The sequence below is a fragment of the Macrobrachium nipponense genome, chromosome 16 (assembly GCF_015104395.2).
Source record: "Macrobrachium nipponense isolate FS-2020 chromosome 16, ASM1510439v2, whole genome shotgun sequence".
Lineage (NCBI taxonomy): Eukaryota > Metazoa > Arthropoda > Malacostraca > Decapoda > Palaemonidae > Macrobrachium > Macrobrachium nipponense.
Window position 1 is genome coordinate 61,330,940 of NC_087209.1, and position 17,440 is coordinate 61,348,379.

General features: G+C 32.9%; 1 protein-coding gene and 1 long non-coding RNA gene across 2 annotated transcripts in view; one reads left to right on the forward strand and one right to left on the reverse strand.

Moving 5' to 3' along the window:
- LOC135195765 (uncharacterized) overlaps positions 1 to 17,440 on the forward strand; it is a 275,803-nt gene that overhangs the window by 210,086 nt on the left and 48,277 nt on the right. The gene's annotated exons all lie outside the window — the stretch shown is intronic.
- The window catches only part of LOC135195764 (nephrin-like), a 452,421-nt gene that overhangs the window by 41,669 nt on the left and 393,312 nt on the right, over positions 1 to 17,440 (reverse strand). The window contains 3 exon segments of the mRNA XM_064222212.1: positions 1,865 to 1,995; positions 8,405 to 8,549; positions 11,600 to 11,754. Of these exon segments, the coding sequence (XP_064078282.1) occupies positions 1,865 to 1,995; positions 8,405 to 8,549; positions 11,600 to 11,754 (431 nt within the window).

The window sequence follows — 17,440 nt, forward strand, 5'->3', positions numbered from 1 at the left end:
TTAAAAGAAGCCGCCTGTGTAATCGTGTTTTAGGATATAATGACGAAAGATTTACGAGAATAATTAGGTATCTATTTACAAAGGATTTCGGTTGGAAGTCGACATTAATCACATGGAGAGAGAGAGAGAGAGAGAGAGAGAGAGAGAGAGAGAGAGAGAGAGAGAGAGAGAGAGAGAGAGAGAATGCTTTTGCGAATCTTTTATTTTTGAACTTGCTTTCTTAGCTTTTATACATATTTTACTTAATGGGCAAAGTTTCTATGAAGAGAATAGAAATGGAATAACTGCATATGCTGTCTGTATAAGCTCAAGTTATTTGTATATTAATCTTTCCCTGGATTTTTTTTACAATGAACAGCTGGTAAATGCAATTGAAAATGTTTCATGTATAGTTAGTATTGCCATTCAGAGAGAGAGAGAGAGAAAGAGAGCCAAGAATGAGATAGGGTGGACGATAGACGGGAGAGGGAGAGAGAGAGGAGGAGAGAGGAGACGAGAGAGAGAGAGAGAGAGAGGCTTGTTCATCAGGAACTTTTAATGCTTACAAAGAACAACTGTACGGGCTTTTTGAAAGCTTGCCAAGACAAGTACAGGAAATCAAACACACGTATATATATATATATATATATATATATATATATATATATATATATATAGATATATATATATATGCGTGTGTGTGTGTGTGTGTGTATGTGTGTGTGTGTGTGTGTGTGCGTGTGTAGGTGTGTTTGTACACATATATAGCATACATTTGTATGTGAGTATATATATATATATATATATATATATATATATAATATATATATACATACATACATATACAATCGCTGCATACATACTTGTATCTGTTACGAACTAAAAGTTACAGACAAAAATATTATGTAGACTGAAACGTTTGCAAAGTCTCGTAAATGAAAATCTGACTTTTTTTTTCCGATGAAAAGAATCGTAGCTCGATAACGTCTAAAATGAAACTATCAGATCTACAAAAGTGTCGTTGCGATACATGGCGACTATAAAAAGAATTGAAGTACTTTTATTTCCCTCTTGCCTGGAAATCCAAACACCTATCTATCTATCTGTCTATCTATCTCCCATGTATAGTTTTATTTCCATGTGCACTCTGTAATCACTGTTGGGGAGATTAGGGTTTTTTCATTTATTTTTATTTTTTGAGATGCATGGCTTATTAGTTTGTGAACGATACAAAACTTAGTGAGTTCATTATGCCAGAGGCAGATAGGATGGACAACTTGATACAATTATGTACTACAGCACTGTAGGAAGAAAAAAAAGAAAGAAAAGAAAAGAAAAAAAGGTCGAAATATTCTGCCTTATAAGGAACCTGTGACGCTAGATAATTGATTGATTTATAATCAGGATATTGTCTAGAATGTGTTTTTTCCGTAGGAGTTTTATTCATAAAATAACAATGTACTGGGCCTTAGGGAATGTGATGTGAATGTATTGCATTCTGCTGGAACAGCTAGTTTACCTTATATCTATCTGTGTATGACGCACATAATAATAATAATAATAAATAATAATAGTAATATAATAAGATGATAATAATAAAATCCGGGTGTATCTTTCTTTTTTGTCCTCCCCCGGGTGACTGAGATTAGATGAGACACGACACAGCCGCCAACCCCATGCAAACCGTGTTTGTCCGCCCAGGGGTGGGGATAGGGAGACATCAACCCTTCTGCAAACTTGATTATCCGACCCGGGTGGGGTACTAGGTAGGCGATCGAGAGGGTAGGGGAGACAGCAGCAGCACCGAGTTCCAGCGCACCAACAAGCTCTTAGTAAAATTGATAATAATAATAATAATAATAATAATAATGAGATCTCGACTTACGTTGTGGTACCAGAGGACTTGTTGTACTTCGGGATTGGCGTTGATGTGGCACTCGAAATAGACGTCGTCGCCTTCCTTGATGGTCTCCGGGTCCAGGTTACTGCCCATCTGGAGGGTCACCACCGGCTTGTCTGGAAGGACGGAAGACGTTGAGGGTGAGAGGTATTCCTCAGAAGGTTAGAGGGAGTTTTGTGAAAAAGAGAACAGTCGAGAGAGAGAGTGTTGTGGTGATGGAGAGATAGAGAGAAGAGAGGAAGGGTTGTAAAGGATAGAGAGAGGGAGTTTTGTAGAGAAGTTAGTGGAGATAGAGAATGACAAGAGGGTGAGGTATTCTTGCAGGTGAAACTAATATTTCATGGCGTGGTAATCCTCTGGTATCACGGAAGGTTGAAAGGTATCTTAAGAAAATATCATATCATCATCATTATCTACTGGAAAGAAACATTTTAAAAATCTCATGCTTGTTATATTGTTATCCTTATGTACTAGAAAAAATGAAACAAAAATTCATGTTCCCAATTATCCGAGTTCGTTTGTTAATAAAAATAATTGTATATTACCAGAGTTTGTTATTGAAAACTTATATAACAAAGAGGCTATCTGTAAAATTTATGTTCTTAAAAACATATATAAATAAATAAGATAAAAATAATCTAATGACGGAGTAAGCACTGTCAGTGACAAACAATTGAAGAAAGTTGATTCTGAATAGTTATTAACGAGAAGTTCATTGATTTTAACGCCATTCCGTAATAAAATAACCCTTAACAAGGATAAGGGTTGTTCAGAGGTTCTACAAATTTCATTGCTTGTGGGAACCGTGTGTTTTTAATTATGTATAATATATGATTAGGGTCAGGGTTGCAATGATTAAATCAAACTGATTTAATCAAGTGATTAACTCATTGATGGTTTCATTTTAAAAAATCATGATTTTTAAACATTTGATTTACTTTATTTATTTTATTTATTTATTTATTTATTTATTTATTTATTTATTTTAATTTGAAAGCAATCTAATTGAAAATATGGTTTGGAGATTAATAAAAACGTAAGCATAACTGTGCTGAATGATATAAAAAAAAACTGCAAGTACAAACTCTAGGCCGGAACTGGAAACCTAAAAGAAAAATCAATAGTAATTCTGTCATAAAATACATTTTGAGGAAAAAAACATTGAAAAAAATTAACAAATAAAAAAAAACATAAATTAAAAAAATAAATCACTGATTATTTTTTTTTCATTTTTTAAAAATAAAAAAAACCTCATCCTTGATTAAGGTAAACTATTAAGGGCTTAATACTCTTCCCTGTGTCATTCCAGAACCCCTTTTCTTATTTGATAAATATTGGCATTATGTCAAGACTATAGTAGATTCACATTAACCGTGCATTTGTTGTCTAGGCCAGTCCCTTACGACGCTCCTGATTGGCTGTTGATAAGCCAGTCATAGGGCTGGAAACTGTCAGTCTCTCTCGAGAGTTCACATGGGTAGGATCTATGTTCCACCACTCCTGAGTGATACTTCTTTCAAAAGTATCCGTCAAGAGATGTGGAACCTACATCCTGCCTATGTGATCTCTCGAGAGAGGCTGAGAGTTTCCACCCCTGTGATTGGCTTATCAACAGCCAATCAGGAGCGTCGTAAGGGACTGGCCTAGACATCAAATGCGCGGTTGATGTGAATTTACTATAGGTAGCATTGCATATTCAAATCATTGTGGCGGTCCTTTTGTGTACTACAGCAGTATTTTCTATATGGTGGTAATCTCTGTCAGATTTGTGTGTGTGTGTTTCAGCTCTTGCTTTCTGTAACCAAGGGCTAACATCTGAAAACTGCCTCTGTCAACTTATTTTTATCATTGCGAGTCACCTTCACAAGGTGCCAAAACACAATGCGGAGAGGGTCAATACTCCTCGCGAGTCCCCTAATTCTTTCCCTGCCGCTTTTGAGAATAAAATGGATTATAAACATTCGTCTCCCGAATGACCACATCAGTCACGTAGTCAATATGTCACGGGTAATGATAGTCATGGCCGGTGGGTAATGACACCTCCACAAAAAAATGGAAATAGTGTGTTGTGCCTGGTCGATCCTTTATTGTAAGGTAAGAGTGGATGATGTTTCGTAAATTGATACTGAGGATTTGCTTCATGGAATGGGGTGATGGTGTAACATTGCTGTAGTACTGAGAATTGTATTGTAAGACAAAAATCCCATTTGATTTTTTTATAAGCGCAAAATCTAGTAAGATTATTAAGTAAGCAAAGTATTCTAATAGAATTTTTTATAAACTAAATAATCTAATAAAATTATGATATAAGCTAAATTTTCAAATAGAATTTTATTATAAACCAAAGACACTATTTTGGAACCGCAATAAAAGACAAAAATTATGATAGAATCGTATTATAAGGCGAAAATTCAAGTTCCTCGGAATATGTGAATTACTGATTTCATTTGGGTTCAATTCCTTGGTATAAGAATTTCGTCTTTAATTTGGGTTCAAATCCTACTCTGGAATAAGAAGTTCGTCTTTCAATTGAGTGCTAACCCTACTTTGGAATAAAAATTTCGTCTTTTATTTGGGTTCAAATCCTACTCTGGTATAAGAATTTCATCTTGTAATTGAGTGCAAATCCCACTCTGGAATAAGAGGGTTCGTCTCATTTGTATCAAATCCTACTCTGGAATAAGAATTTCGTCTTTTATTTGAGTGCAAACCCTACTCTGGAATAAGAAGTTCGTCTCTCATTTGGGTTCAAATCCTACTTTGGAATGAGAATTTTGCCTTCCATTTCCCTTCGCATTCCAAGGCTTTCAGTGGAAAGCGTATCCGGAAATATTATGAGAACCCGAGAAATAAGTAGGTCACTGTGGATATATGACAATGCAAAGAACAGGCGAATGTGGGTGCAGTAACTTTTGTTTAAGAACTGAACTCATACAATTGTCCCAATGACTTTGTTAATGAGGCATTTACCTGTCAAGCTGATTACAAATTGGAGAGGTGGGATCGATTACGAAGTTGCGTTTTATCGTTCGTAATTGAGACAAGATCGCAAAACAATTTTGTTCGCAGCGTAATTTCCTCAAGTAGTTAGACAGGGCAAGTCCGTTATTATCTCGCCACAGAAACTGCGACCTCGTTCAGTAATTGCCGGGAAGAAGTTGCGTGTAATGGCAGACCAGAAAATAAAATCGTGAAAACTTTGGACGAGCAGGAGGAGGAGGAGGGAGGAGGAGGAGATTCTACCCTATAGGGTTACAAGAACAGAATGTTTTGCAATATACACTTGTTGAGGACACGACAATTTACAATAGAGAACGTGGAATCAAGCGTCATTTTTGTGGAATTTTATGAAAATGTAGTGTGCTACATGATGATGATCTTATGGATCAGACAATTTTAGGAGAAGTTTTGTGTTTTAGGGTAGAAATGTATAGATATTTTTAAGATTTATGGAGGTAAAATGTTTTATGCCTTTCACATGTAGTATCAACTTGTTTTTCTGTCTTTTACTGATCGACAGGTATCAGTGCTTCAAACGAACGCGCACACATGCACGTATAAATATGTATATGTATGTATGTATATAGATACGTATATGTTTGTGTATATATATATGTGTGCGTGGGTGTGTGTGTGTGTGTAGATATTTATTTGTGTTTGTGGAGCTAATAACCTTTTAGCTAAAGACTTGCTTGGAAACCGGAATGTGTATCGTTCTGGCGTCACGTCTTTAGAATGGCAAAAATGTATATGATGTAATAAATTTTATATGTATATATATATAAATATATATATATATATATAATATATATATATATCTATATATATATACATATATATAGATATAATATATATATATATATATGTATGTATGTATGTGTGTGTTTTTGTATGTGTGTGTGTGTGCGGTTGAGTATATAAACATTATGCATGTATACAGAAACATTATGCAAGACAGAAATTGGGGAGGAGAACCGCCCCCCGAAAGAGAACCGAGCTGTCATCTTTAATATTTAAAGTTCTTGTACATGTGGTTTGCACCACCTTCTCCGTCTGTAAGATTAATAGTATTATATTTGTGTGTGTGTATATATATATATATTATATATATATATATATATATACTATATATACATATATAATATATATATATATATATATATATATATATATATATATGTATATGTATTATGTATATATATGGAGAATCTTTATCACATCACTGTGATTCGTAAACATACATCGAAATACAATTCGCTCTGCCTCGTAATTAATATGTTTTCATATATGTTGACCGAAGGGGACGTTGTTAGTTGATAATAATTTCGTTCCCTCGTGGGATCGAACCGCGCCCACGGACTTAGGAGAAATCAGCGGGCGCTGGTTTCGAAACCACGAGAGGACGAAATTATTATCAACTGAAAACTTCCCCTTCGTCAACTTATATGAAAATATATTAATTCCGAGGTAGAGCGAATTGGATATTAAAGGACATTGGTTGTGGTTGTGTGTGGGTTGTATGTGTGTATGTATATAATTAATTTAATATAATTATATATATATATAGATTATATATAAATATATGTATATTATTATTAATTATGTATATATTAATATATATAGTATGTATATATATATATATGTATAGTATAGTATATATATATATGTATATATATTTATATGTATGTATCTATGTTGTATATATAGATTATATCTATACATATATATATTATATACTCTGATTATATATATTATGTAATGTATATATCCATATAATATATGTATTATATATATATATATTGTATATATATCATATATATACTATATATATATATATATCTGTTATATCGTATATAAGATATATATTATAATATAATCTATAACTGTATTATGTAGGTATGTTGTTAACTGTGTGTAGTGTGGTATATATATATATAATATATATATATATATATATAATATATATATATATATATATATATAATATATATATATTATATTTATATGTATTATATATGTGTATATCTATATATATATATATATTATATAATATTGATGTATATATATATATATTTATATGTATGTATTATGTGTATATATATATATATAGTATATGTATGATGTATGTATGTATTTGCATGTATGTGGTATATAATATATCCTATATATATATATATATATATATAGATATATATGTATGTAATGTATGTATTATATCTATAATATTTATTTTTTTTTTTTTTAATATATATTATATATATATATATATATATATATATATGTATATATATATATACAATAATATATATCATATTATCTATATATAATATACATATGTATGTATGTATATATATATATAATATATATATATATATATATATATATATATATATATGTATGTATATATGCTATATATATATATATATATATATATATATATATATATATATATATATATATATATATATATATATATATATCTATATATGTATATATCTTGTCACAAGCGCACTCTTACACTACTTGGGAAATAGTAATACAATTTTTATTTATTTATTTCTGTAGTTCCCTCTATGAATTTGATCAAACTAGCCTCAAACCCTTATCCAATCCGCTGAGGTTATTTCCCTGCAAATCCCAGAGATTTACAAAAGACTCAAACTCACCTTCCACATTTATTGATTCTCACGAGGCAACAGGATGAAACGAGAGGAAAATATTTACTTCTCAACAACAGGTTGTTGCCCTAAGCTTACCGCCTTCAGTAACTCAAGCCAATTTAGCTAAGCCTTCTTTAGCGACGCTTCGTATCAACACTTTTCTCAGCTTCCCTTGGTTTCATTTTCGTCGCACTTTTTATTTTTTATTTTATTTTTATTTTTTAACTGAGAAGATTCTATTAGAGTCGTGTAATCTCTGCTGTTGCCTTTCTTGTTTGTATTTAGCTTTATTTCAAGTAATATATACGTGTATATATATATATATTAATATATATATATATATATATATATAGATATATATATATATATATATATATATATATATATATATATATTGAAACAGATATATATATATACATACATACATGATTGATTTTTTTCCCTCTCTCTCTCTCTCTCTTTTTTTTTTTCCCTTCCCTCTATCTCTCCTCCTCTCTCTCTCTCGCTCTCTCTCTCTCTCTCTCTCTCTCTCTTCTCTCTCTATCTTCTCTCACACACACACACACACACACACACACACCACACACATACACACACAAATCTGCTAACAAATATAAAATTGAGTCATATGAATAAGACGTTTTATGAGCAGAAGTGGTGGCCTTCGCAGCTCTTGAAACGGGAAAATGTTGGATGTGCTAGTAGATCTGAACGCAAAAGTTAGACTGACCATACAGTGCTCTATGGTTGATTGTTCTAAGATTAAATAGAAGAACGGACATGACAGTAGTAATTCGTTTAATGAGAGAAAAATCAAAATATGAGAATTGCTTTAAGGTTATTTACTAAAGTAGGCAGAACTCACAGAATATGTTCAATTTGATGCCGTCTTCTCTCGACGACTGAGCTATGAAGGCGTTCTCGGCCCGGCAGGTGAGGTATTTCCCGCTGTCCGTCATTTCAGCTTTGTATTTCAGGATGGAGGTGGTAACGTTGCTGTCTGGGGAGGTCTGAAATCAGGAGACAAAATGCGATACAAAAGAGCAAAAACTTTCTGAGATCAAGAGAGAAATGTTACACAAAAGAGCAAAAACTTTCTGAAATCAAGAGAGAAATGTTACACAAAAGAGCAAAAATTTTCTCAAATCAAGAGAGAAATGTTATACAAAGGAGCAAAAACTTTCTGAAATAAAGAGAGAAATGTTACACAAAAGAGCAAAAATTTTCTCAAATCAAGAGATGTTATACAAAGGAGCAAAAACTTTCTGAAATAAAGAGAGAAATGTTACACAAAAGAGCAAAAATTTTCTCAAATCAAGAGAGAAATGTTATACAAAGGAGCAAAAACTTTCTGAAATAAAGAGAGAAATGTTACACAAAAGAGCAAAAACTTTCTGAAATCAAGAGAGAAATGTTATACAAAGGAGCAAAAACTTTCTGAAATAAAGAGAGAAATGTTACACAAAAGAGCAAAAACTTTCTGAAATCATGAGAGAAATGTTATACAAAGGAGCAAAAACTTTCTGAAATCAGGAGAGAAATGTTATACAAAAGAGCAAAAATTTTCTGAAATCATGAGAGAAATGTTATACAAAGGAGCAAAAACTTTCTGAAATCAGGAGAAAAATGTTATACAAAAGAGCAAAAACTTTCTGAAATCAAGAGGGAAAATTTGATGAAAAGGGTAAAAACTTCTTGAAGTAGGAAGACAGATTGTGACATAAGAGCAAATACTGTGTGAAACCAAGAGAGAAAATGTGATGCAAAAAAGCAAAAATCCTCTTGAAATCAAGAGACAAAATATAATACACAAGAGCAAAAACATCCGGAAATTAGAGAAGGAAATATACGAAAGAGCAAAACTTCTCAAAATTAAGTGACAAAATGTGATTGAAAAAAGGAAAAAACGTCCGGAAACCAAGAAAGAAATATGATACAAAAGATAAAAACTTCCCAAAATCAAGGGAGAAAATGTTATTCAAAAGGTTAAAAACTTCTGAAATCAAGAGACAGAATGTGATGCATAAGAGGAAAACCCTCCATAGATCAAGAGACAGAATGTGATAAATAAAGAGCAGATACCTCTTGAAATCAAGAGACGAAATGTCATAAAAAAGAGCAAAAATTTCCCGGAACCAAGAGAGAAAATGTGATATGAAAGAGTAAACATTTCGTGAAATCAAGATAGAAAAAAATGTGATACAAAGGGCCAATAGCTCAGTAAGTAGAAGGAATTTTTGGAGAGATAAATAAACGTGAAATGGAAGAGATTGCAGTACTTATCTGGAGGCTGGCTTCACGATTGTGAGGAGATGATTGGTTTGGAATATAGTTTTAAAGAATAAGGTTATTCTTTCCTGAATGCAAGTTGGCGAACAAATAAAAGAATAGAACAATTCTAAAAGGGATAGAAGTGATTGCATTACTCATTAGGAGGCTCACTTTGAGTGAGAAGTTTGGTTTGGAATATATATTAAGAACGCTTATCATGTTACTAATAGGGTTATGTTTTCGTTATTGAGAAATGGTAAAAAAAATAATTTTAAGAACGATTGGTATTAAACAAAGTGTAATTGTTTTAGAAACAATAGGTGTAACATTACTGCAAATCGCAGCGTGTAGTCCGGAAATATACGATGATAAATTCAAGTGTTCGTGACTGTAACAGGACTTGTTTGGTTCAAAGAAAAACCACGTTGTTGGCTTGATAGGTTCAAATTTATAGTTAACAGGATATGTGCTACAATAAATCAAAAGTTTATAGGTTGTAAAAAAAAAATTGGATAACGTAAGAAGCAAAGGTCTGGTGTTGAGAGGCAAAATTTACTTTACCAAACCAACAATTTTCGTGACGAAATAGTAATAAAAAAAATCCTTGATGTAATAGAACTGTATGACCTGAATTGCTGTCCTTGCAACTAAAACGAATAAAAATTTTACTGTTGTTTTCAGAATAATTAAGAATTCCTTTCCGAAAAGGTGATGATTAACCGGAGATCCGGAGAGTTTTTCAACTTCATGAAATTAGTGTTTACATGTTCATAGTTTCTTCAGTAAAAATGAAAAATTGAAATGATTAAGTGAATGTATCGGTAAATTATAAAACTAGTAATAACTACAGAATGTATAACTGTTCATAGAAATTCTTAACCTTTTTGCTGTTACGGAAAAGCCTTAAATAATAAATTATAATTGTCAAAAACTAAAAGAGACAAAGAAAAATAATCGTTTGTAAGAAAAAAAACACTAATAAGTTAATGCATTACATTATGGGGAGAGCTGAAACAAAATATCTAAATAGAAAGGAATTATTTTTGTCACGTGCAGGTGAGATGTGGCAAAAAAATAAAAAAAATAAATACTTTACACTTTATATGAAGCGCGTGAATTCTAGAAAAAGAGCAAGAAAACATGCAATGTAGCTGCGTTCTTTGTTTACCTAACCGGGGGAAACATGATAAATTACAAATAAGATAACCGGAAAAGTATATTTTTAAACTTTTGAATATGAAGTGGTTGGAAAGAAGGGAGAAATGGCAGGGTTAATTAAAGCAAGTAATTACAACAGATTGAAACGATAAAAGATGAATTAATTGTACTGTGGGGGTGGGGGGTGGACGGTGAGTGAGTAATGTGTATCTTTTAATCATAAAACGCATCAGTAGGTCCAGAAACCATAATTGAAATTATGAAACAGAACATTTTGCGCTTTGTAGATGGAAATAGTACATAATAAATTTTATGTAATTTACATAACCATTATATAGTGTAATATATATATATATATATATATATATATATATATATATATATATATATATTATATGTATATAATGTAGAATCTACTGATCACTTTTTTTTTACCAGATAAATTTGCAATTGTAATAGCCACAATGCCCTCTTAACTTGAATTTTTTTTTATACGCTTATCACTACAAAGCCTGAAGATCGAAGTTCAAAGAAATTTGAATAAATTGTGGTTTGTGTGTGTGTGTGTGTGTGTTTTTATTTGTTTAGTGTATACCCACTATCTACTTCATGCGACCTGCTGAGGACTTACCGTCATAACAGCATCCTTGAGAGGCTGGGTGCCACCTTTCCACCAGCTGATCACGGCGGGCGGTCTGGAGCCCCAGGCTTGGCACGTCAGCTCGTATTCGGTGCTGGCACTCAGCGAGTTGCTGCTGCTCATGATGCTGACGTTCATCGGTTGAACTGTCGGTGGGTGAAAGAGGTGAGAGTTAGGAGAAGCGTCTGAGCTGGTGAAATCAAATGAAAATGAACAAAATTAAAGGTTTTAGTTGGCTTACTTAACCCTGTCTTTCTTTCTTCAACAAAGTTAACAATAATAAGTGAATAAATGTGATGTAGGAAGTATAAAGAGAGAGTACATGTATAGAAATGCCTGGTACTACTAAATTATGTACACTGTTCACTTGTGGCAAACTGTACTGCATCCTTTATAACATCCTTCACCTATATATATATATATATATATATATATATATATTTATATATATATATATATATATATATATCTGCTTTTATATGTTTATTTTCCTCCTGATAGTCTTAAGTAGATTTTATCACTATATGTATATATAACATCCCCTATTCAATTATTCCCTCATTGTCTACTTGACCATTATGATTGTGGTGAGGATCATTTTTGTTTGAAGACATTCAAAGATAGATAAGAACACCAACGAAGAGAGGTTACTCATTCACGAAAGGAGGCGTCACTGCCAAAATTTAAATGATGATGATTTTTCACTTGACGCAGATCCCAGCATCCGCCATACCCGCAGAGACATCACTGCCGAGAGCGCTCGTTTCATTACGCGAAGTGGTGATAATGTTCGCGTATATACGCAATATTTGATTAGCCGAAAATTTAATCAAAAAGTTTAATAATCGTTTATGAAGGCGATTAATTATGACGACGTATCGCAATTATTGCGTCATTCGGCTGTGAGTGCAGCGGTCCCTTTGAATAACGTAAATAGCGCATTTCCAGAATGAAGGCCATTCTGGAAATGCGCTATTGTAAATAACATATTTATTGAATGAAAAACAATTGTAAATATATTTATAAAATAAAGACGATTGTAAATAATGTCGTTATAGAATAAAAACTGTGGCAAATATATTTACGGAATAAAAAATGATTGTAAATAGCATATTTATTAGAATAAAATGCAATTGTAAATATTATATTTACATCATGAAAACGATTATTAATAGCAGTTGTTTAATAAAAACTACTAATATTAACGTATGTACATAATGACAGTAATATTTATGTGATCAATCACAGTCCCCGAGATATTAAACGTAAGCGAGATATCATACTTTATAATCTAGGAACTTTACTTTATAATCTAGGAACTTTTCCATAAAAAGATATGGATACATCCCGATCCAGGAAAATATATAGGGATACTATACGATCCTGAAAAAAAACATGGTTCCGGATCTACGCGATCCAGAACAAAATATGGATCCGGATACGATGTGATCTAGAAAAAAAATGTATTCAGAGACAATGAGATTCCAGGAAAATAAAATGTGTCCAGATACAAAGCAGTCCAAAAAAAATGTATATGGAATCAACGTGGTTCCAGAAAAAGTATCCTGATATAACGCAGTGCAAAAATATATATTTGCGAATACAACGTGAACCTGATAAAGAAAAATTTATCTGGATATGACGCGATCCAGAAAAAAATATATCCGGATACAACGTGAGCCGAAAACAAACGTTTCCGGATACAATGGGATCCAGAAAAAATGTATCCAGATACGAACAAAATCCAGAAAAAACGCAATCCATTAAAAGAATATATATCTCCGGATATTACGCGATCCCCCAAATTTTTTTTTAAATGCATCCAGATACAATGCGATCCATAATGAACAATATGTATCCGGTCAAACTTCATATTATTAATATAGACAAAGGCAACTAACATTTTATCCCGTATACCGGAAATCACGAACTGTCAGTTTGTGCGGTTTATGAAATTTGTTCAATCTCGGGATAAAGCTGACAATGCCATAATGCATTGGCACTCCTGGCACTCTCCCGGGAGTGCCACTTTTACCGGAGAAGATATGGATAACAAATTCCAGGATTTGCTATTGGCATTATGGGTTAATTATATTGCTTTTACGAGACGTGTTATTTTGAAAGATCTTTTTTTTTTTTTTTTTTTTAATTTGCGAATGTAAATACACACACACACACTCACACACACACACACACGACGAGTAGATGTAGACTACACGCTCATAGGTACATTCACATACATGAATTGGTAGGTAAAAGTAGAGAGAAAATATTAAAATACAAGTTGATTGTTTTATGGTTATAATGTATTTCATCCTCTCTTGAAGTGTTGAGTTTTAACTGCAAGACATCCTCTTCAGGGAGACTGTTCCACAGTCCAGCGGTATGAGGAATAAAAAGACCTCTGGAACTGGAACTGAGGAGAAGTTCAACAGCGTGGCAGCACATTTTCTACATATCGATGTTGCTGTTCAGCAAAATTGGGCGCATCTCTCGGCTGGAAAAGAGGACCGGGGATCAGTTGTGACCGCTGAAATTCTGTTTAAATGAAACTCACGAAAAATTCAACAGAAGCCCACCTCACAAACCACTTTGTCTAAAAGAGATAAATCTCTGGTGGAGGTGGACATCCACACCGGAGAACAGTAGTCCATTAAAGGACGGATAAATGACCTTAAAACAGTTTGCGGTGACTTTATCATTGTTGTAAATCTCGTGTCATACCGAACTCAAACCCTTTTCTCGTCCTGTGAACTTTTACATAAATTCCTCGACTGTCCCCCCATCATGTTGGTCATAGCTACCCAAGGAAGTGCTTTACCACTAATGCACATTGGCATTAGAAACAGGTACTAGATCTATAAGACTGGTGAATCCTTTGCCGGAATCCCCACTTACGTCGGAAGAAGTTTGGTTTATCTGAAGTGGACATGGAACATCATCACAACCCCTGGTTCGGCATCCACCCAAATCGAAAAGCCTTCCCAAATCGAAAAGCCTTAGGCACGAATTGATAATTGGTTAAAACCAGGGTGTAGAATGGATGGCATGGGTTTATATAAAGCCGTGTCCTATTAGACCTGTTGGGAGCTGGGAGACATCATTTCCTACAGCCGCCCATTCTCTGGGTAAAAGGTGCGAGATATTCGTCATATCTGTACATAATTATATGTGATATATATATATATATATAATATATATATATATATATATATATATATATATATATAAATATATATATATATATATATATATATATATATATATATATATATATATATATATATATATATTATATATAAATACAAACACGTTTGTGGTTTGTGTTTATGAATAACATAAGCATAAGTGCGCCTCTGCTGAGCATTTCCGAGCTGTTTGTGAGGTAAACAATATTTGGTTTTACGTTTCCCCTGATGCATGGATATTTATGTGAATACCGATATCAATATTCATGCCCGCATATATGCATCCGGTTCAGCACCAGCGTTACATCTGAGCTTCCATTATGTATATCCGTTGTACAGTGTTCTTTAATAAACATGGGTATAATTCATGCGTTGCTGTATTCACAGATGCAATATACCAGGCTTGTATTTGCCCCATTATACCGCTGCTATGAAAACGAATTATATTATACTCTCGTCTTTGATGCTTTTCTTCCGCTTATATTTTCTGTCCTGTGAGGGCACCGGCTTCGTTTATTTAGAAAATTGTGTATATTTTATAAGTCTTTTCCCTATTATAAGAATACACAAACACGCACATTATATATATATATATATATATATATACTATATATATATACTATATATATATATATATATACATATACATATCTATATATATTATATACATATATACATTTACTTACATATGTAATTTATATTTATATGTATATAATTAAAGTGTGTATGTGTGTGTGACTGTAATACGGTTACGGCATCAAGATGGAAAATTGGCGAGTTGTGTTGTAATTTGTATCTGAATGTCCTCTCCTTTGATGGTATAATTCGATTTCCCGCAAAAAAAGAGACACCTGTCATGCTGAAATGTGCAATATTTTACGGAAAATCTCGTTCTCATTCAGCCAGATTCAAGGTTGTGCACTGCTGATGGATGTTTCGTGGTCTTTTATTAATTTTTAATTTTTTTATTTTTATTTTTTTGGTCTGCAGTGGTATTTTACCTTGGGAGAGACTGTAGCGTCTTATATAGCACAATACATTCTTTTCAGTCGTCTCAGTAAATCACTTTTCAAATGGTAGCAAGATAAATCGAATATATGAGAATGTAAATACAATAATGACAGTATCAAACAACGCATAATGCCACATTATAACGGACATTTATGTCGTTGCACAGTGGGACTCTGTGTGTAAATAATGAAAAAGCATTATATGGAAAAGTACAGCAAGCTTTTATGTGTATGTGCATATATATATATATATATATATATATATTAGAGGTGTTATCAGATGTCTGAAAATTGATTTTGGGGGGGAGGGGGGGAATGAGCGGATGCGGAATGCGGATATTAAACTTTTTAAAAGTTTGTGGATGCGGATGCGGACACATATATCAAAAAATGAAAAATGCGGATGCGGATGCAAATGCGGATATTTGATGGCCATACCCTCGCGGATGCGGATGCGGATGCGGATTTTATGTAGGTCCAAGTAATTTCGATATATTTGAAGGAAGAGAATGGATACATAATATTTGCTGAACTGGTTGAACAAAACTGATACTGTACTTATGTGCGTATCTGCTGTATGCTTCCATATGAACGTAAAAAGTACAAACAGTACATAAAAAGTACAAGCAGTACACAAACGTTTGTCGTTGTTTTGGCAAAAGGTTATTTCATACTCACTGCATAAGAGTGATAAAACTCAAAGCCAATCTTTGCTTTCAGAGAGAGAGAGAGAGAGAGAGAGAGAGAGAGAGAGAGAGAAATTTCCAAATAAACACAATACCTTTATGATCAACAACTGCTATGAGTAACATGATGAAGTTGCTAAAAACAAAATGCTATAAAACAGGTATACTGTAACTGAGTTAATTATATCTTGTAATGTGCCATCATGTATTCTGAATAAGTAAATGAAAAAGCCAAATTTAGAAAAACGACCTCTAAAGTTACCTACAATGTATGAGTATATGGATTATGGACTATTGAACACTGAGTAGGGGGTGACATCCGCATATCCGCATTCTCCAACTGCGGATGCGGATGCGGATGCGGATGTTGCATGTGCTGCCAATGAGGATGTGGATGTGGATGCAGATGTTGAAAACTTGTCAATACGGATGTGGATGCGGATGCGGAGTTTCTAAAAAATGCGGATAATCTGCGGATGAGGATGCGGATGCGGATATCCAATACACCTCTAATATATATATATATATATATATATATATATATATATATATATATATATATATATGTGTGCATCTCTCTATCTGTGTTTATCTAGCTATCTATCTATCTATATATATATAAATATATATATATATATATATATATATATATATATATATATATATATATATATATATTTAACTTCAGCTTACTCGTCATGCTATAAACGAATTGTATTGCATTTGACATATTATCATGAAATACCATAATACCGTTATGCACCCCACCGATGAGAGGAAGCTAGGTACAAAGTATTAACCGTAACACCGATCGCCGAGTTAACGTGATCCAAACAGATTCCAACCCGTGGATTTGCGAGAATTTGTTACAGCAATGGATAGGGATAAGTGGCAGTTTGCTGGATAGAATTAACAGAGGTTTTGCTGCGTCGTGGATAGGCTGATGAT